Here is a 20,988-nt window from a genome sequence, read left to right on the forward strand (position 1 = left end):
TGCTGAGCCAGAGGAAATGGGTGAGGTAATAAATGAGTACTTTGCATCAGTGCTCACCAAAGAAAGGGACTTTGTGGAAGATGATTCTTGGGTAGGGTGTGTGGACAGTCTGGATCATGTTGACATTGAAAAGGAGGTACTGGGGGACTTCCGGTTGCGGCTATGCGGAGCTAAGCCGCACAATTCGGCAGCTCCCGCTATTACGGACTTTCGGGCTCATTGGAGGAGCCCCAACGGAATTTTTTTGAAGACAACCTGTGGGGAACTGAAGAGAGAGGTTCCCCTACACCTTTTATGGACCGGACCAGAAGTGCAACGGCCAAAAAAGCGGCATTGGAGCAGCGGGACAAGCGAGGGGAAAAAATCAAAATGGCGGCGGCCGGGGTCAAAGCGGAGTGCGGGCCGGAGCTGCAGGAATTCATCAAGCGCTGCTTCGAGGAGCTGCGCAAGGAGATGCTGGCGCCTATGCTGGCGGTAATCGAAGGACTAGGGATAACCCAGAAGGCCCACGAGGTGAAGATCCACGAGGTTCAGAAAAGAGTCAGTGAGAATGAGGACGAGCTCTTGGGCCTGGCGGTGAGAGTGGAGCGGCACGAGGCGCTACACAAGAGGTGGGTGGGAAGACTCGAAGACCTGGAGAACAGGTTGAGGAGAAAGAATCTGCGGATCCTGGGTCTCCCAGAAGGAGTGGAGGGGGCTGATGCCATGGCATACGCAAGCACGATGATCGGGGCGATGATGGGCGCGGAGGCCCCTTCGAGGTCGCTGGAGCTGGACGGGGCACACCGGGTGCTGGCGAGGAAGCCCAAGGCAAATGAGCTGCCAAGGGCGATGGTGGTGAGATTTCACCGGTTCACGGACAGAGAGAGGGTCCTGAAATGGGCCAAGAAGGAGCGGAGCAGCAAGTGGGACAATGCAGAGATCCGAATATACCCGGACTGGAGCACGGAGGTTGCAAAGCGGAGAGCGGGTTCCAACCGGGCCAAAGCGGTGCTGCACCGGAAAGGAGTGAAATTTGGAATGCTGCAGCCAGCGCGTCTGTGGGTCACATACAAGGGCCAACACTACTACTTTGAAACGCCTGAAGAGGTGTGGACCTTCATACAAACCAAAAATTTGGACTCTAACTGAGGGTTTGTGAGGGTGGGGGGGATGTTTTGGGGTTTGATGTGTGATGGTTGTTGTATATAGGGGGTCAATCACGCGCAGGAAATGTTACAAGGGCTGGGGGAGAGAGACAAGGCCACGAGAGGAGCTGCGCCAGAGGGGGCGGAGCGGGCTTTGGAAAGCGCGGGGTTTTTCCCGCGCGCGGGAAGAAAGGCGGGAAGGGGAACGAAGGAACGCATATTGATTGGTAGACTCCCATAAGGGGAGGTCAAAGGGACGGCGGGGGAAGCCGGGGTCAGCAGGTGTCAGCTGACTTACGGGAGTGATATGGGGGGAGCACAAAAGCTAGACAGGGGTCTAGCGGGGGGGAGGGGAAAAGGGTTGCTGCTGCATTGGCCGAAAGGGAATGGGACACAGAAGAGGTGGTCGGGACGGAGGTCCCCTGGCTGGGGGACTGGAGGGTGAGGGAGACGCGGACACAGGACTGGCCCAGAAAAGGAGATGGCTAGTCGGCGGGGTGGGTGGGGAGGGGGGTGGTGAGAACCCCTCCAATCCGGCTGATAACGTGGAACGTGAGGGGCCTGAATGGGCCGGTGAAGAGGGCTTGGGTGTTCGCGCACTTGAACGGACTGAAGGCAGACGTGGCTATGCTCCAAGAGACACACCTGAAGGTGGCGGACCAGGTCAGGTTAAGAAGGGGATGGGTAGGACAGGTATTCCACTCGGGACTGGACGCGAAGAATAGAGGGGTGGTAATATTGGTGGGAAAGCGCGTGTCATTTGAGGCCAAAACTATCATAGTGGATAATGGAGGGAGATATGTGATGGTGAGCGGGAGGCTGCAAGGGACGTGGGTGGTGTTGGTAAATGTATACGCCCCGAACTGGGATGATGCTGGATTCATGAAGCGCAGGTTGGGGCACATTCCGGACCTGGAGGTAGGAGGCCTGATAATGGGAGGGGACTTCAATACCGTGCTGGACCCAGCACTGGACCGCTCCAGATCAAGGACTGGAAAGAGGCCGGCTGCGGCCAAGGTACTTAGGGGGTTTATGGATCAGATGGGGGGAGTGGACCCATGGAGGTTTGCAAGACCGCAGGCCAGGGAATTTTCTTTCTTCTCCCACGTGCACAAAGCCTACTCCCGGATAGATTTTTTTGTTCTGGGCAGGGCGCTCATCCCAAGGGTGGAGGGGACGGAGTATTCGGCCATAGCCGTTTCGGACCACGCCCCGCACTGGGTGGAAATGGGGCTGGGAGAGGAGAGGGACCAAAGCCCGCTGTGGCGGCTGGATGTGGGACTGCTGGCAGATGAGGTGGTGTGTGGGAAGGTGAGGGGGTGTATCGAAAGGAACTTGGAGGCCAACGACAACGGGGAGGTGCGAGTGGCGGTGGTATGGGAGGCGTTGAAGGCGGTGATCAGGGGAGAACTAATCTCCATCAGGGCTCATAGGGAGAAGACAAAGGGCATGGAAAGGAGAGGTTAGTGGGGGAGATTTTGAGAGTGGTCAGGAGATATGCAGAGGCCCCGGAGGAAAGATTACTTGGGGAAAGACGACGGCTCCAGACGGAGTTTGACCTGTTGAACACAGGGAAGGAGGAGGCACAGTGGAGGAAGGCGACCTACTAGTATGGGGAAAAGGCTAGTCGGATGCTGGCACACCAGCTCCGTAAGAGGACGGCAGCGAGGGAAATAGGGGGAATCAAAGATGGAAGGGGAGCCACGGTTCGGAGTGCGACGAAAATAAACAAGGTATTCAAGGCCTTCTCTGAAGAGCTGTACAGATCCCAGCCCCCAGCGGGGGAAGAGGGGATGAGACGATTCCTAGACCAACTGAGATTTCCGAGGGTGGAGGAGCAAGAGGTGGCTGGTTTGGGGGCACCAATTGGGTTGGAGGAGCTGAGCAAGGGTTTGGGGAGTATGCAGGCGGGGAAGGCCCCGGGACCGGACGGGTTCCCGGTGGAGTTCTACAGAAAGTACGTAGACCTGTTGGCCCCGCTACTAGTGAGGACCTTTAATGAGGCAAGAGAGGAGGGGACCCTGCCCCCGACAATGTTGGAAGGACAATTTCTTTGATCCTAAAGCGGGACAAGGACCCACTGCAATGTGGATCGTACAGGCTAATCTCGCTCCTCAATGTGGATGCTAAGTTGTTGGCAAAAGTGCTGGCCACGAGGATTGAGGACTGTGCCCCGGGGGTGATCCATGAGGACCAGACGGGATTTGTAAAGGGCAGGCAATTAAACACTAATGTGCGGCGGCTCTTAAACGTGATAATGATGCCATCGGAGGAGGGAGAGGCGGAGATAGTGGCAGCTATGGACGCGGAAAAGGCCTTTGACCGAGTAGAGTGGGAGTACCTCTGGGAGGTGCTGCATAGGTTTGGGTTCGGGGGAGGGTTTATCAGTTGGGTTAAGCTCCTTTACAGAGCCCCGGTGGCGAGTGTAGTGATGAACCGGCGGAGGTCGGAGTACTTTCGGCTGTACCGAGGAACGAGGCAGGGGTGCCCCCTACCCCCCCCCCCCCCCCCCCTGTTGTTTGCATTGGCGATCGAACCATTGGCCATGTCATTGAGGGAGTCTAATAAATGGAGGGGGGTGGTCCGAGGGGGAGAAGAGCATCGGGTGTCGCGATATGCGGATGACCTGTTGCTGTACGTGGCGGATCCAATGGAGGGGATGGTGGAGGCCATGCAGACTCTAAGGGAGTTTGGGGAGTTTTCGGGCTTAAGCTCAATGTAGGGAAGAGTGAGCTCTTTGTATTACAGGCAGGGGACCAAGAAAGAGGGACCTACCGCTGAGGAGGGCGGCGGGGAGTTTTCGGTATCTAGGGATCCAGATAGCCAGGAGTTGGGGGACCCTACATAGACTGAATCTGTCGAGGTTGGTGGAGCAAATGGAGGAGGATTTCAAAAGATGGGACATGTTACCGCTCTCGCTGGCGGGTAGAGTGCAGTCGGTCAAAATGGTGGTCCTTCCAAGGTTTCTGTTTGTGTTTCAGTGCCTTCCCATCGTGATCACCAAGGGCTTTTTTAAGAGAGTAGGCAGGAGTATTATGGGGTTTGTGTGGGCGAATAAGACCCCGAGAGTAAGGAGAGGGTTCGTAGAACGCAGTAGTGACCGAGGAGGGTTGGCGCTGCCAAACCTAGGGAGCTACTACTGGGCAGCAAATGTGGCGATGATCCGCAAGTGGGTTATGGAGGGAGAGGGGGCGGCATGGAAGAGGATGGAGATGGCGTCCTGTAAAGGAACGAACCTGGGGGCGTTGGTGATGGCATCGCTGCCGTTCTCGCCGTCAAAGTATACCACAAGCCCGGTGGTGGCGGCAACGCTAAGGATCTGAGGCCACTGGAGATGGCACAGGGATGCAGTGGGAGCCTTGGTGTGGTCCCCGATCAGGGGTAACCACCGGTTTGTCCCGGGGAAGATGGATGGGGGGTTCCAGAGCTGGCATCGGCTGGGGATTAGAAGAATGGGGGACCTGTTCATTGATGGGACATTTGCGAGCCTAGGGGCGCTGGAGGAGAAGTTTGAGTTATCCCCGGGAAATGCCTTTAGATATATGCAGGTGAGGGCTTTTGTGAGGCGATAGGTCAGGGAATTCCCGTTGCTCCCGGCACAAGAAATTCGAGACAGGGTGATCTTGGGTGTATGGGTCAGGGAGGGCAAGGTGTCGGCAATACACCAGGAGAGGAAAGAAGAGGGGGAAGCGCTAGTAGAAGAGTTGAAGGGTAAATGGGAGGAGGAGCTGGGGGAGTGTAGAAGCCAGGTATTTTGAATACAACTAGTATAGGTAAAAGATAGCTGTTTAAGCATAAATATCAAGCCCCAGTTTTAAATACCCATTTATACAGCATAATTCACTTTTACTGAGGTCCGTTGTTCTGGCAAATGCATATTTTCAAAGTCAGTGTGACATTAAAACAGCACAGTTGCAAGACAATTTGACACTGCTTTTGCTAATTGTCAAGGACAAGGACTGAATACCATAGCAACATGAAGGCACCATTGTTCACAATGCAGATAACAGCTAAGTCAGCAAAAGACCAGTTTTTGTTGGTCAGAATATCACATTCCATAACTTGAAGACATGAAACAATTAAAAGCTGATGTTGCACATTGAAGATAGACGGCTTGCCATCAAATCAAATGTGTTTGAGTCTAACCCAAATCAATTGGGATTATATTGGGGTGTGATTAGATAACTCAAGACAGACATGAAAGTGCAAAACTGAAAAGTTTCCGCCAGCCATTTTAGAGATGTCTTTTGGGGGTTCTGTCTTTGATTCTGTCAGTCTGTTAGTCTGCTTTTGACTTTGAGTTTGAGTTTAGCTGAAGATTAGCTCTCTCTCTCTCTTCATGTTTCATTTCCAGACTTTGACCTTTTAAAAGTTACTTTCGAGCTGTCTGCCTAAGCAGAAAGATAATGTCTGTTATTCTCTGAAAGCTTCGAATTGTCTACGAATTGCCTTTTAAATGACTTTCAAATTGTAATCAAGCAACTACAAATAAAACAATTCTTTTTGGCACCTGAGAAGTTTTAACTGCAAATTTCTGCTGAGTCCCAGTAATCGCAAAGTGCTACTGGTAACCGTATAGTGGAAATGATATAAATTCCTTCAACTTTACACAGTCGAATAATACTAGGAATCCAACAACTTGGCATAGTCCAGAAATATTACAAATCTTACAACTTGTCGTATTGCGCCAGAACTTTAATTCATCAACTAAGCATCCCCCAACTTGGCGTAGTTCGGCAAGTTAAGATCCTTTCAAATTAAAGATTCTAACAATTGGCAAGCCAGCCAGGAGTTAACATTCTTTCAAATACAAGATTCTAACAATTGGCGTAGTCGGCAGTATGGGAGCAGTGCTGAACGACCTTCGGAGGCCCAGGTGACGACGGAAAGCTTCGAAGATAATCGGAGGAGGTCCGGAACCTTCGGAGATAATCGGAGGAGGCCCAGAAGACAGCCGGAACCCACGGCTTGACTAGGGTAAGAAATATCTTTTTCACCCATTAAAAGTCTTAAAGCCGCATCAATCAGTACTTTGACCCTTGAAAAGAACATTTTTATAGACTGTGTTAAATCAATCAGGTGCCGGTCGTTGAAACTAAAATAAAACGTGACTAAAAAAATAGTCACGGCAGTCAGCGATCAAGAAAATTTATGGTTGATCCAAATCAAAGTGTAGATTCAGAGCCTTTAGCAGGCAGAAAATTACTCCCCACTACATCCAAGGGGGGTGCTGGCATACCAGATGTTTCTGTTGAAGATATGTTGGGGGATTGTAGATCTTTCACTCGTAGACAATTTGACCTATGTGAAACCTCAAAAAAATTGAATCAAAGTATGATATCCCCAGAGGACAGTGGTCCTTCAATAATATCAAGAGAGCATGGGGAAAATGCACACGATTACACAATGCAAAACGTGTAAAATGGTCCCTGGTAATTACGGGACAGATACACAGTCAGCAAGAGATCATTATTAAAAATAAAAGTGATCATCAGCTTCAGTCCACTAAAGACCAATTAATTGCAGTTGTTGAAGATTTGCGAGATGCAAAATCCAAACTTGAGCATTATGATGAAATTAAAACAGAATTGCAAAATAAAACCTCTGAACTCCAGCAGTTATCTTTTCAAATAACAGAATTCCAAAATCAAGTTTTTGAAGTGGAGTCAAAATACCAACAATTGCAATTAAAAACTGAGCGAATTGAACTTGAAAATTGCAAGTTAATGAAAGAAAGATGTGATTTAGAAAGAGATATAAACAACGTAACTGAACACTGCAATTCTTTGACAAACAGGCTTTCTGTGCAGAAAATTGAACAAACTCAGAAAGCAGCCCAAGCACCCCACCTAGTGGCACAATCGGCAATTGCACAGCCGAGATCAATTGTCAAGAATAAATTATTTCCTCGGTCAGGTGAATCAGACGAAGTTAGTGTTCCTACAATACAAAATACTAAAGTAATTCGACTAGCCCCTTTAAAACGCAAACGGGTTAGAGTTGGAAGCAAAAAAATAGAAGAAGATGGTAAAACTATCACTAGAAACATATTTGACCACGAATGGGTCCATGAACAGATTGATCCTTCAAAAATTGACGAATGGTTCAAAGATCTTCCACACCCTAAATGGGTGGTATGGCCACATGGGATGGAATTCACAGATTACAATCCATTTACAGTCTCCACCCATTTGATGGAGTACAAATTCTGACTATCATGCTAGGTACTCGTGTAATTTCAACCCTTCGAAATGAAGTAGAAGTTGCCCTTGGAGACGATTTGCAAAATTTAGAAGCTGGTTGGCTAGCAATCAAGAGTTGGCTATTAAAATTTCGCCCCCGAGGACCAATTGGTCTAAGATCACATCTTGCATTCAAAAAAATAATGAAGATATTCAGGATTTTGAGGAAAGATTTTTACATACTTGGATGGAATATTCAGGGATGACACTCGACCAGGAAAATGACACATGGGATGCAAGCTTTTATAGCCGGTGTTAAACCTGAAGTTTCTGCTGCCTTGAATTTGGTTTACCAGCTTGGGCCACAGCTGGCACATACCGAGACATAGTTGACCAATGCATTCAGATAGATCGTGGTTTGCACAATCAGGCAACTTTTAACACTGCAGCTGCTCAAATGCATCCTATTGCTCAAATCCAGCCCATGTTACCTGCTGCTTCAGCGGCAGCTGTTGCAGCACCTGCAGGAATATCAGCAGTAACTACAATTTCACCACCAGCGCCAGAGCAAACATGTACCCTTGCTCCATTAAAATCACGTAAGAAAATACCACAATGTCTTTTCTGTGGTAGAGTAGGACACTGGATGGCAAAATGCTATCAAAAACAACGGATGGATTCAAGAGATGATAATGAAGTAGACAATGTTCACTACAATACATCTCCACCTCGTGGTCAACCATGTAACACGTACCAACAAGACACACCCAGTATGGCTTCTGGTCAGCAACACTGGCTAAGCAACTACACCCATGGTTTGCTTTTACAGTTAATCAACAACAGTATCATAATAGCCCAACTGTTTACTACATGGCTTTACAGAATCATCTCAGGCAACTGCCTGTTCGGCCTTCCACCATTATCCAATATGAAGATGATGATAACCTCCATCAATAAAGATGATCATGACAAAGACTTACGGGTGGTCTTGAACCCCCTCAGTACTAACAGTCACAAAGCTAGCTTTCACAAAGCACAAATTGCCCAGAAAGATGTTTACTTGGGACAGAAAATTTCCAAACAAAAAAGGGAACTTACTCAGAACAGAACGGCTGCCATCAAAGCAGCTAAAGAACCCTCAATGTATCGCTAAAAAGTTGCCAAGAACTGTCAACTTAAGAAAACTGTCATTATTCTGAACGTTGCTTTATTAATTTAAAGAAATTAACATATCTTGTTAGCTGTGTTTCCTTTAACAGAATCGACAAATTCATCGACAGAAAATTAAGATACAGCACAAGATTGGTTCAGTTATATATTTAATAAGTTATTGTATTTGATATTTTAAAATAAATGTTTGGAATTAGTCTGGAAATTAAAACTTCAAACAATGTGGAAGCTGTTTTTTAAAAAAAACCTCAAATCTATGTTCCAAAAGAACAGATCGTTCAAAGACATTTGATAACGGGAATTTGACAGCAATCTAATTTATACTCCCAGTCCATTTCAGTGACAAAAAAAAAGTTTAGAGATGCGAATGGCATCATTCCAAGCTATATGCCTCTTGTTGTCTCTGCAAGAAAATTAACCCTTTCAACAAGCTTTTGTGTATTATCCAGAAGATGTCAAAGACTTGACATCAATATTGATAATCATTTTATCATTTATTACTAGATCATATGTTCAACTTTTTATTGTATAATCATTTTATTTGTATACATGAAATTATTAATTGTTTATTGCTGAATTATGTAATCATGATATCAATTTTCAATCAGTATATCAATGTTAAGATCTGTAAAATGATTAACCGTAGTATTACAAAATCGAATGGCACTTGACTATGTGCCAGCTGAAAAAGGTGGCACTTGCGCCCTGATTGGTGCAGAGTGTTGCACTTTCATTCCCGATAACTCAAAAGAAGTTAAAGATTTGGCATTACATATCCAAAAAGAAATCAAAAAACTGGATCCACCCCAATTTATCTCTCTCTGGGATAAAATTTGTGGGTGGCTTGGACACACTGGAATGTCCACAATAAGAATAATCCTATTCTCCTGTGTAGCTGTATTCATCATTTACATAACATACCAATGTGATCAAATTTGATTAATTTATTAATTATAATAATTATTTTGAAATGCCTGTTGCAATGTTAAGTGTCCATTCTATTGTTTAAAACTGTAATGACAATATGAATGAGTTATTCTTTGCGCTTTTACTTATCTATCGCATTAATGATGTCTTTTATCTTCTGGTGATATATCTCACTTAATTTTTCGATTTATCAAAGGGCCGACTGTAGAAGCCAGGTATTTTGAATACAACTAGTATAGGTAGAAGATAACTGTTTAAGCATAAATATTAAGCCCCAGTTTTAAATCCCCATTTATACAGCATAATTCACTTTTACTGAGGTCCGTTGTTCTGGCAAATGCATATTTTCAAAGTCAGTGTGACATTAAAACAGCACAGTTGCAAGACAATTTGACACTGCTTGTGCTAATTGTCAAGGACAAGGACTGAATACCATAGCAACATGAAGGCACCATTGTTCACAATGCAGATAACAGCTAAGTCAGCAAAACACCAGTTTTTGTTGGTCAGAATATCACATTCCATAACATGAAGACATGAAACAATTAAAAGCTGATGTTGCACATTGAAGATGGATGGCTTGCCATAAAATCAAATGTGTTTGAGTCTAACCCAAATCAATTAGGATTATATTAGGGTGTGATTAGATGATTTAAGACAGACATGAAAGTGTAAAACTGAAAAGTTTCCGCCAGCCATTTTAGAGATATCTTTTGGGGGTTCTGTCTTTGATTCTGTCAGTCTGTTAGTCTGCTTTTGACTTTGAGTTTGAGTTTAGCTGAAGATTAGCTCTCTCTCTCTCTCTTCATGTTTCATTTCCGGACTTTGACCTTTTAAAAGTTACTTTCGAGCTGTCTGCCTAAGCAAAAAGATAATGTCTGTAATTCTCTGAAAGCTTCGAATTGTCTACGAATTGCCTTTTAAATGACTTTCAAATTGTAATCAAGCAACTACAAATAAAACAATTCTTTTTGGCACCTGAGAAGTTTTAACTGCAAATTTCTGCTGAGTCCCAGTATTCGCAAAGTGCTACTGGTAACCGAATAGCAGAGATGATATAAATTCCTTCAACTATACACAGTCGAATAATACTAGGAATCCAACAACTTGGCATAGTCCAGAAATATTACAAATCTTACAACTTGTCGTATTGCGCCAGGACTTTAATTCATCAACTAAGCTTCCCCCAACTTGGCGTAGTTCGGCAAGTTAAGATCCCTTCAAATTAAAGATTCTAACAATTGGCGAGCCAGCCAGGAGTTAACATTCTTTCAAATACAAGATTCTAACAGGGAGGAGATCGAGGAAGGTCTGTGGGCTGATGCCCTAGGTAGGATTAATTCCTCCTCCTCGTGTGCCTGATACAATTTAAGGTGGTTCACAGAGCTCACTTGACGGGGGCGAGGTTGAGCAGGTTCTTTGGGGTAGAGGACAGATGTGGAAGGTGCTCAGGGAGCCCGGCGAACCATGTCCATATGTTTTGGTCATGCCCGGCACTGGAGGGGTTCTGGAGAGGAGTGGCGGGAGCAATATCTCAGGCGGTGAAAGTCTGGGTCAAGCCAAGCTGGGGCTAGCAATATTTGGAGTGGTGGACGAGCCGGGAGTGCAGGAGGCAAAAGAGGCCGGCATTCTGGCCTTTGCGTCCCTAGTAGCCCGGCGAAGGATCTTGCTAATGTGGAAGGAGGCGAAGCCCCCTAGCCTGGAGGCCTGGATAAACGACATGGCTGGGTTCATAAAGCTGGAGAGGATTAAGTTTGCCTTGAGAGGGTCTGTGCAGGGGTTCTACAGGCGGTGGCAACCGTTCCTAGACTGTCTCGCGGAGCGTTAGAGGAAGGTCGGTCAGCAGCAGCACCAACCCGGGGTGGGGGGACGTCCTGGGAAGTGGGGGGAAGGGGGGGAATGGGGGATTGCTTGGGGGGGGGGTGGATGAGCAAGAGATAACATGAAGGGCTGGGGAAACTGGCACGTGCGGGAGAGAGCCAGTGTATAAAGCTATGTAAATATACCATTTTGCCACGTACATATCTTGCTCAGTGCGATTTTTTGTTATTTTGTTACGGGGGGGAAAGGGGGGGTGTGTTATTGTTTGTAAGGGAGAAAAATTGCGTTGTTAAAAAACTTTAATAAAACTTTAATAAAAGAAAAGGAGGTACTGGTTTTTTAAAAAGATATCAAGATAGATAAGTCTCCTGGGCCAGCAGGGATTTACCCCAGAACACTGAGGGAAGCAAGGGAGGGAATTGCTGGGGCCTTGACTGACATCTTTGTATCCTCATTGGCTACAGGTGAGATCCCAGAGGACTGGAGAATAGCTAATGTGGTACCGCTGTTTAAGAAAGGTAGCAAATCCAATCCAGTCTAATCCAATCCAGGGATAATCCTGGAAACTGTAGGCCGGTGAGCCTCACATCGGTAGAAGGTAAATTATTGGAGAGAATTCTCAGGGACAGAATTTACAACCATTTAGAAACAAATGGACTCAGAAGCAATAGACAGCATGGTTTTGTGAAGGGGAGGTCATGCCTCACTAACTTGATTGAGTTTATTGAGGAGGTGACAAAGATGATTGATGAGGGGAGGGTGGTAGATTTTGTTTACATGGCCTTCAGTAAAGCCTTTGACAAGATGCCTCATGGCAGACTGGTATAAAAGGTGGACAGAATCAGAGGTGAGGTGGTAAGATGGATACAGAACTGGCTCAGTCACAGAAGGCAAAGGGTAGCAGTAGAAGGGTGTTTTTCTGAATGGATTGTGACTTGTGGTTTTCCACAGGGATCTGTGCTTTGGCCTCTCTTATTTGTAGTGTACATAAATGACTTGGAAGAAAATGTAGCCAGTCTGATTAGTAAGCTCGCGGATGACACCAAGGTTGGTGGAGTGGCAGATAGTGTTAAGGAAGGTCAGAAGATACAGCAGGACATAGATAGGTTGGAGACATGGTCAAACAAATGGCAAATGGAGTTTAATCTGGACAAATGTGAGGTAATGCATTTTGCTAGGTTGAATATAGAGGGGACATATACCGTAAATGGCAAAACTCTTAGGAATATAGAAAGTCAGAGAGATCTGGGCGTGCAAGTACACAGACCTTTGAAGGTGGCAACACAAGTGGACAAGGTAGTCACGAAAGCATACGGAATGCTTGCCTTCATTGGACAGGGCATCGAGTATAAAAACTTGCAAGTCATGCGACAGTTGTACAGAACCTTGGTAAGGCCGCACTTGGAATATTGCGCACAATTCTGGTTTCAATACTACCAAAAGAATGTGGAGGCTTTGGAGAGGGTGCAGTGCAGGTTTTCCAGGATGTTGCCTGGTCTGGAGGGTATTAGCTATGTGGAGATGCTGAATTGACTCGGACTGTTTTCATTAGAAAGACGGAGGTTGAGGGTGACCTGATAGAGGTCTACAAGATTTTGAGGGGCATGGATAGAGTGGATGGGCAGGCACTCTTTACCAGGGTGGAGGGGTCAGTCACCAGTGGGCATAGGTTTAAGGTCCATGGGGCAAAGTTTATAGGAGATGTGTGAGGCAGGTTTTTACGCAGAGGGTGGTGAGTGCATGGAATGCGTTGCCAGGAGAGGCTGTGGAAGCAAATACATTAACGGCGTTCAAAAGGCATCTTGACAAACACATGGATCGGATGGGATATGGCACAAGGAAGTGCTGTGGGTTTTGGCAAAAAATTGGAATCGTGACCGGTACAGGCTTGGAGAGCCAAGGACCTGTTCCTGTGCTGAATTGTTCTTTGTTCTTTGTTATGTTTCCTCTTCAATATTCAGCTTCCACGAATTCAAAAGACCCAAAAACCAAGCATGCATAACAAACGACTGATGCAGCGTTGCCCATGGAGCACTAAACCTTTTTTTAATTAGAAATTTAGAGTACCCAATTATTTTTTTTCCAATTAAGGGGCAACTTAGTGTGGCCAATCCACTTAACTTGCACATCTTTATGTTGTGGGGATGAGACCCACGCAGACACGGGGAGAATGTGCAAACTCCTCACAGACAGTAACCCGGGGCCGGGATCGAACCCGTGTCCTCAGCGCAGTAGGCAGCAGTGCTAACCACTGCCCCCCCGTGCCGCCCCTATGGAGCACTAAACTTAAAGATACATTTTATGGTTTACTGGAGAACACCTCTGAAATAATGCTGTGCTACCATCTTTAAATAGACACTAAAATACCCCCAGATCCTGCAGTGCCCTCGGTGACTTTTCAACTATTTTGAGTCTGAGAAGTCATTGTGTCCTTAAATTAATTTTGTACTAAAGAGCTGGTTAATTAAATTAAGGCTCATTGGATTGAAGGATTAGTGCCCAATTGGATTATTAAAAATTGGCTCAAGAATCGAAACAGTGAGTTATGTTAAAGAAAAACAAGTTACTGCGGATTTTGGAAATCTGAAATAAGGTCAGAAAAAGCTGGAAAAACTCAGCAATTCTGGCAGCATGTGCGGAGAGGGAAACCGAGGGGTAAATATTCCGATCCCGCCCACCACTGGAATCATCATGGGCAGGACGGACAATTTAACGGACTATTAAAAGGTCTGTTGACCTCGGACAGGAATTTTCGGTCCCCAGGCGGATGGGACAGGAAAATTCAAGCCCAGGGTAATTTCAAGTCCACATGACTCTTCTTCGGAGTTAAGAGAGGTAGAAATGTGAAGGAATTTAAAGTGTTCTCTCATGCCCGCATGTCCGTCCTTGGCCTGCTACAATGTTCCAGTGAAGCCCAACGCAAACTGGGGGAACAACACCTTAGGCGAAATAAACTGCATCGACTCTCACAAACTTCTACAGATGTGCGATAGAGAGCATCCTATCCGGCTGCATCACACCCTGGTATGGCAACTGCTCGGTCCAAGATCGCAAGAAACTGCAGAGTGTGGTGAACTCAGCCCAACGCATCACACAATCTTGCCACCCCCACATTGATTCTGTATACACCTCCTGCTGCCTCAGGAAGACAGACAACATTATCAGAGACCCCTCCCACCCACGCATTGCCTTCTTACAGACCCTTCCATCAGGCAGAAGGTACAGACGTCTGATGACCCGCACATCTAGACATAGGAACAGCTTCTTCCCCACAGCTACTAGACTCCTCAACGACCCCCCCTCGGACTGATCTGTTCCTGTAAGAACACTACTCACGACGCCCTATGCTGCTCTTGCTCATGTATTTGCTTTGTTTGGCCCCTTGTTCCGCACTGTAACCAATCACTGTTTTGTCGGTGTACCATTTGTCAATGTTCCCTGTTGATTATTCTTGTGTCTACTATGTACGTACTGTGTACATTCCCTCGGCCGCAGAAAAATACTTTTCACTGTACTTCGATACATGTGACAATAAATCAAATCAAATCAAACCAAATCATGATTCTCCCAAAAATTCTCAATGTCCAGTTTCGGTAGCATTTGGTGGAGTGTTTCTCGGCGGCTGTATTTGGAGTATTCAATTTTTTTTTTTCCAATTAAGGGGAAATTTAGAGTGGCCAATCCACCTAACTTGCACATCTTTGGGTTGTGGGGGTGAAACCCACGCAGACGTGGGGAGAATGTGCAAACTCCACACGGACAGTGACCCAGGGCTGGGATTCGAAACCGGGTCCTCAGCGCCGCAGTCCCATTGCTAAGCACTGCGCCACATGCCGCCATTTCTTTTGGTCTTGGGGAGATTGTCGCCGCCGAGGCTTTAGCTCACCAGCAGGACAGGCTCCTCGCAGACCGGGGCGGCATTTCGAAATGCTGCCCTGATCTTTTACTCTGCCCCCTCCCCTTTTCAGGCCCTGCCAGTGCCACCCAGGAACCCTGGCATTGCAAGGGAGGCACTGACAGGGTGCCAGACTGGCAGTGCCAAAGTTCCCAGGTGCCATAGGGAGATCCAGGGTACCAATCTGCCCTGTTCCCGATCACCTGGAGCTCTCCACTGACCTGGGAGATCCCTCCAGGTGCTGTTACACCTGGACCAAGTTAGTGAGCACCAATATTAAATGGCACCCTGGTGAGGCCTCGCAGTTGTGGCCGTTGAGTCTCGGGCACCGGGAGAATCCAGTGAATGTATATTTAAATCAGCCACACAGCTCATTTAAATATGCTGTTCTGGGTCATGCCTCTTAGTGTCCAATAGGTGGGGTTACGGCGATAGGTGGGTGAGTGGCCTCTTTATATCATCACAACCTGCCTTCCTTCCCTTTTTGTATCATCTGTAAATTTGGCCACAGTACACTCTGTTCCTTCCTCCAAATCATTCATAGATAATGTGAACAGCTGCAGTCCCAGCACTAATCCCTGTCGCACTCCACTGGTTGTTGCCGGCCAACCTGAGAAAGACACCCCTTATCACTACTCATGGCGTCCTGTTAGTCAGCCTCAGAGATCGTATGTAAACAAGGCCTCATTAGGTAACGTTTCCTGATTTCTCATCAGCCAACACCACAACAAAGCAACAGGAGAGATGTTAATGATTTCTCACTCTGAATCTCTGGATATTTCATCATTAGAAGAAGTCCCCAGCAGATGGTCATGGCGGTGGTTTCCGCACCGGCACCGAACAGGTCAATGGTCGTAGCCAGCGTATCCCTCCTCTCAAATTCCGAATCTTGGCCTCTTGATTCCTTCAGGACAAAGGGAATAAAGGAGAATGTACTGCATTCTGCAGGAAAATGTCTGGGCACATACCAACTGCAAGGCCAACCTGTGTAACCCAGAGCTGTGGTCCTCACACCTCATAAGTTCAAGTCGCACTTTGCAAACCTAAGCAAATAATCTGGGCTGGCATTTCAGTGCCGTTCTGAGGGAGTGCTGCACCGTCAGAAGTTCAGATGAGGTCAGATGGATGCAAAAAGATCACATGGAACCAGTTGAGCTCTCCAATGCAGTGGTAGCCGATATTTCAACGGAAATAATGATCTACTCACATTCACAAATGTTTCAGTGGGGCCTTACTGTGTAAAAATTCACTCCACTCACTTCCCAGTATCACAGCAATGAGCACACTTCGCAAATAGTTCATTGTCTGGAAAAGGCTTTGGGATGTCTTGGGGTCATGAAAGGTGTCGTATTAATGGCTCAGACTCGTGTTTAAGAGGCATCATTCTAATTTTGTGGAATTTCTGAAAATCAGAAATGTAGTAAGCAATGAAGAGGTTAGTAACAGATGTCCGAAGGTCACAGGCAGATTGGTAAAGTGGAGGGACATGTATGAAATTTAACGCAGAGAATAGTGAAGTGATACAATTTGGGAAGAAGGAGATTCAACAGGAAGTAAATGGGATCAATATTAAAATTACGGCATGTGGGCCGAGGTCGCACATTGGGTGGCTCCTGCTCGAGGCTCTGGGTTTTGGAGTTTAATGCAGGTTTCAAGGACAGTTTTTGAACAAGCTGGTGCAGGAAGGCATAAGGAAGAAGGGAGATGTCGAAGACCCAGAAGAAAGCCACTGATAGAAGGGAGCGAGCAAATATTCTCCATCAAGTGAACGGGTGAACGCGGCAGGAGGAAAGATGGCGGAGGCTGGATCGCTGGGTGGGGTGGGGCCCCTCCCCCTCCCCCTCCCCCTCCCCCTCCCCCTGTCCCTCCCCTCGCCGTGGAAACTCTGACTGAGGTGATTGGGGGACAATTTGAGAGGTGGTTCACTAAGTACATGGAGGTGCTGCGAAAGGAGATGGTGGCTGCGATGAAGGAGTGGGTCGTCGAGTTGGTTGCCCCGGTGAAGACGGCAATGTCAAAGACATCGGCCGAAGTACGGGAACAAGGAGAGAACTTGAAGGGGGTGGAGGAACCTCTGTCGCAGCAGAGTGACCAGTTCACCTCGATGGGTGAGGAGCTGTGGAGGGTGGCGGAGGCTATCAAAGGACTCAGAACCAAGATGGAGGATCTTGAGAACAGGTTGAGGTGGCAGAACTTAGAAATAGTGCGCCTGCCCAAGGGGGTGGAGGGTCGAAGACCAACTGAGTACTTCGCAAAGATGTTGGCAGAGCTGTTGGGGGAGGGGGAAGAACCCTCCCGATATGAGCAGGACAGGGCACATCGGTGGCTCAGGCCCAAGCCGAAAGCAAATGAGTCACCAAGGGCAGTGATCTGCTATCATAAGTTTCATGTCAAGGAGAAAGTCCTGAGTTGGCCGAAGGATAGGGGCGAGGTGAAGTGCAAAGGCGTTAGTATTCGGATATACCAAGCCTTGACGGTCCAGCTAGCGAGAAGGCGGGCGGCCTTCGGACTGGTGAAGGCGGCACTCGACAGTAAAGGTGTGAGGTTTGGCATGGCCTACCCGGCGAAGCTGCGGGTGACCTACAATTTGAGGGACTTCTTAGAGATGGTGGAGGCTGATGTGGTAGCGGTATTGGTGGTCAAGAGTTTCATAAGGCGAAGATGGTGGCAGATTGGGGTTCAGGTACGTGATAGTGACAGGGGGGGCTCGAGGGGAGCTCGGTGGCACTGGTGAGGGTATATGGCCACAACTGGGATGATGCGGGGTTTGTGAAGAGGGTGCTGGGTGCCGACCCAGATCTGGATAGCCACGAGTTGATAGTGGGGGGGGGTTGGAATATGGTGCAGGAACCGAAGGTGGACACGTCTCAGCCGTGTTCGCTGGCCCAGTTGGGTGGGGGAGCGGGAGGGGAGGGGGGGTGGGGGTGGCTGGGCTTATGAGGGAGATGGGAGGAGTGGGACCTCTGGAGCTTCCTATATTCGAGAGAATGGGAGTATTCGTTTTTCATGATGGGGAAGGCGCTATTGGCTGGGGTTAGGAGGTCGGAGTAGTACTCAGAAATTATAATTTTGGACCATGCTCAGCATTGGTTGGATGTGGTTTAGGGGAAGATAGAAGATAGATAGAATTTACAGTGCAGAAGGAGGCCATTCGGCCCATCGAGTCTGCACCGGCTCTTGGAAAGAGCACCCTACCCAAGGTCAACACCTCCACACTATCCCCATAACCCAGTAATCCCACCCAACACTAAGGGCAATTTTGGACACTAAGGGCAATTTATCATGGCCAATCCACCTAACCTGCACATCTTTGGACTGTGGGAGGAAACCGGAGCACCCGGAGGAAACCCACGCACACACGGGGAGGATGTGCAGACTCCGCACAGACAGTGACCCAAGCCGGAATCGAACCTGGTACCCTGGAGCTGTGAAGCAATTGTGCTATCCACAATGCTACCGTGCTGCCCCATGAAATGAAATGAAAATCGCTTATTGTAGGCTTCAAATGAAGTTACTGTGAAAAGCCCCTAGTCGCCACTGTTCGGGGAGGCTGTTACGGGAATTGAACTGTGTTGCTGGCCTGCCTTGGTCTGCTTTCAAAGCCAGTGATTTGGCCCTGTGCTAAACAGCCCCTGGAAGGGGATGGTCCAGAGATTGGGGGATAATGGACATGGGGTTTTTAACGGACTGGAGCTTTTGTGATAAGATTGGGAAGGTGTGAACGGAATATGTGAGTTTAATTGCACAGGGGATGTTTGGCAGTAACTTGGGAGGCTCTGAAGGCTGTAATGAGGGAAGAGGTGATTTTGTTCAAAGCTAAGGTGGACAAGGAAGAGAGAGAGGGGCACCACAAACTGATAGAGGAGATTCTAGAGGTGGATGGGAGGTATGTGGGGGACCTGGACACGGGTCTCTTGGCCAAGAGGAGGGAGTTGCAGGTGAGGTCCGACCAGCTGTTACAGGGCAAGCTGGTGCACTAGTTGAGCGGGGTGAAGGGGGCGAACTACAAGCACAGGAAGAAGGCACGGCGTATGCTGGCCAGCCAGCTTAGGCGGGATGCAGCGGTGAGAGAGAAAGTTCAGGTACGGGACAACATGGGGAAGCTGGTGGTGGCCCGGGAGCAGGTTAATAAAGTATTCAAGGAGTTTTATAACGATGTATATAGGTCGGAGCCGCCAGGGGAGGAATGGGGGATGAGGGAGTTCTTGGATGGGTTGGAATATCCGAGGCTGGGTGAGGAGGATAGAGCAGGATTGGAGGAGCCGGTGGGGGCGCAGGAGCTGAAGGAGGTGATTGGCAGGATGCAGGCAGGGAAGGCGGTGGGGCCTGACAGGTTCCCAGTTGAACTTTAGAAGAATTGTAAGGACAGGTTGGTGCCACTGATGGTGGGAAGCTCTGAAGGCAGTAATGAGGCGATAGGCAGGGGTGTGTTGTCGCAAATTATGGGGCAAACCTTTATTTTGTTGCTGCTAAAGAAGTTGCTGGCATCAAGGTTGGAGGTATGTCTACCAAAGGTGATTGTGGAGAATCCGACTAGGTCTGTGAAGGGAAGGCAGCTGTTTTCAAACCTGAGGAGGTTGTTGAATGTGGTCCTGTCTCTGGCGGAGGGAAAGGAGACGGACGTGTTGGTGGCACTGGACACAGAGAAGGCGTTTGATCGGGCAGAGTGGGATTACTTGATGGCGGTTTTGGAGAGATTTGGAATTGGGCTGAGGTCCGTGGCGTGGGTGCGGCTGTTGATAAGGAGCTGATGGCGAGTGTTGGTGCCACCAGCATGAACTCGGGGTAATTTGCAACGCACCGGGGTGCGAGACAGGGGTGCCCTATGTCCCCCCAGTTGTTTGCATTGGCTATAGAGCCCTTGGCCATTTTGCTGAGGAGTTCAGGACTGTGGAAGGGGATAGTGAGGGGGTTAGACACCGATGACTGCTGGTGTATATCCCGGAACCGAGCACGTCGTTGGGGAGTATAATGGAGCGGACCCTGAGATTCGGGATCTCCTCGTTCAGTTGTGAGGTGAAGATGGAGGGTTAGGAGGATGGTTCTGGAGAGAGGGCAACAGGCGGAGGGGGGGTGCGGGTTAGGCCTCTGAAACTTGATGTACTGTTATTGGGCGGTTACTGCAGAGAAGGTGCGGGATTGGAGCAAGGAGGGGACGGCCCAGTGGGTAACCATGGAGGTGAGCTCATGTAGGGAGTCAGGTTTGGGGGCGCTGGCAAGGGCACCATTTCTAATGGCACTGGGTAAGTATTCGGTGAGTCCGGTGGTGGTGGCCGCATTGACGATTTGGAGACAGTTTCGGCAGCATTTTAAGCTGAGGCCGGGTCAGGGGGATGCCGATTAGGGCGAATCTCGGATTTGAGCCCGGGAAGATGGATGCGAGGTTTCGGAGATGGGATGAGAGGGGGATTAGGGAAATTAAGGATTTATTCCTTGGGGGCGATATGCAGGCTGAGTGGAGTTGGAAGGGTTTAGGTACCTGCAGGTGCGGGACTTTGCATGTAAGATTTTCCCGACAATCCCGATAGCGCCGGCCTTTTCGTTGCGCGAGGAGGTACGGTCAGCGGGAGAGCTGGAGAGGGCGGTTGTTTCGACGATCTACGGGAGTCTCCTGGAGGAGGATATGGTGTGGGGTAAGGCAAAGTGGAAGTAGGAGCTGCAGTAGTGGTGGTGGTGGTGGTGGGGGCTGTCATTAGGATCTGTGGTGTGAGGTGCTGTGCACGGCGAATGGACAAAGGCTCTATAGCCAAACAACAGTGGGGATATAGGACACCCATGCCCAGTACCCCAAGGAAAGTATCCCAAATTCATATTATTAGTGAGAACACTCACCATCGTCTCCCAATACAGCAGCCGTACCCATGCC

At 48.2% G+C, this 20,988-nt stretch overlaps 1 protein-coding gene across 1 annotated transcript in view; it reads right to left on the bottom strand.

Annotated features, from left to right (window-relative positions):
* The window catches only part of LOC140390276 (cytochrome P450 2K1-like), a 62,147-nt gene that overhangs the window by 5,096 nt on the left and 36,063 nt on the right, over positions 1-20,988 (bottom strand). Inside the window, exon 6 of the mRNA XM_072475300.1 lies at positions 15,885-16,026. Within this exon, the coding sequence (XP_072331401.1) occupies positions 15,885-16,026 (142 nt within the window). The remainder of the gene's footprint in view (positions 1-15,884; positions 16,027-20,988) is intronic.

The sequence above is a fragment of the Scyliorhinus torazame genome, chromosome 14 (assembly GCF_047496885.1).
Source record: "Scyliorhinus torazame isolate Kashiwa2021f chromosome 14, sScyTor2.1, whole genome shotgun sequence".
NCBI lineage: Eukaryota > Metazoa > Chordata > Chondrichthyes > Carcharhiniformes > Scyliorhinidae > Scyliorhinus > Scyliorhinus torazame.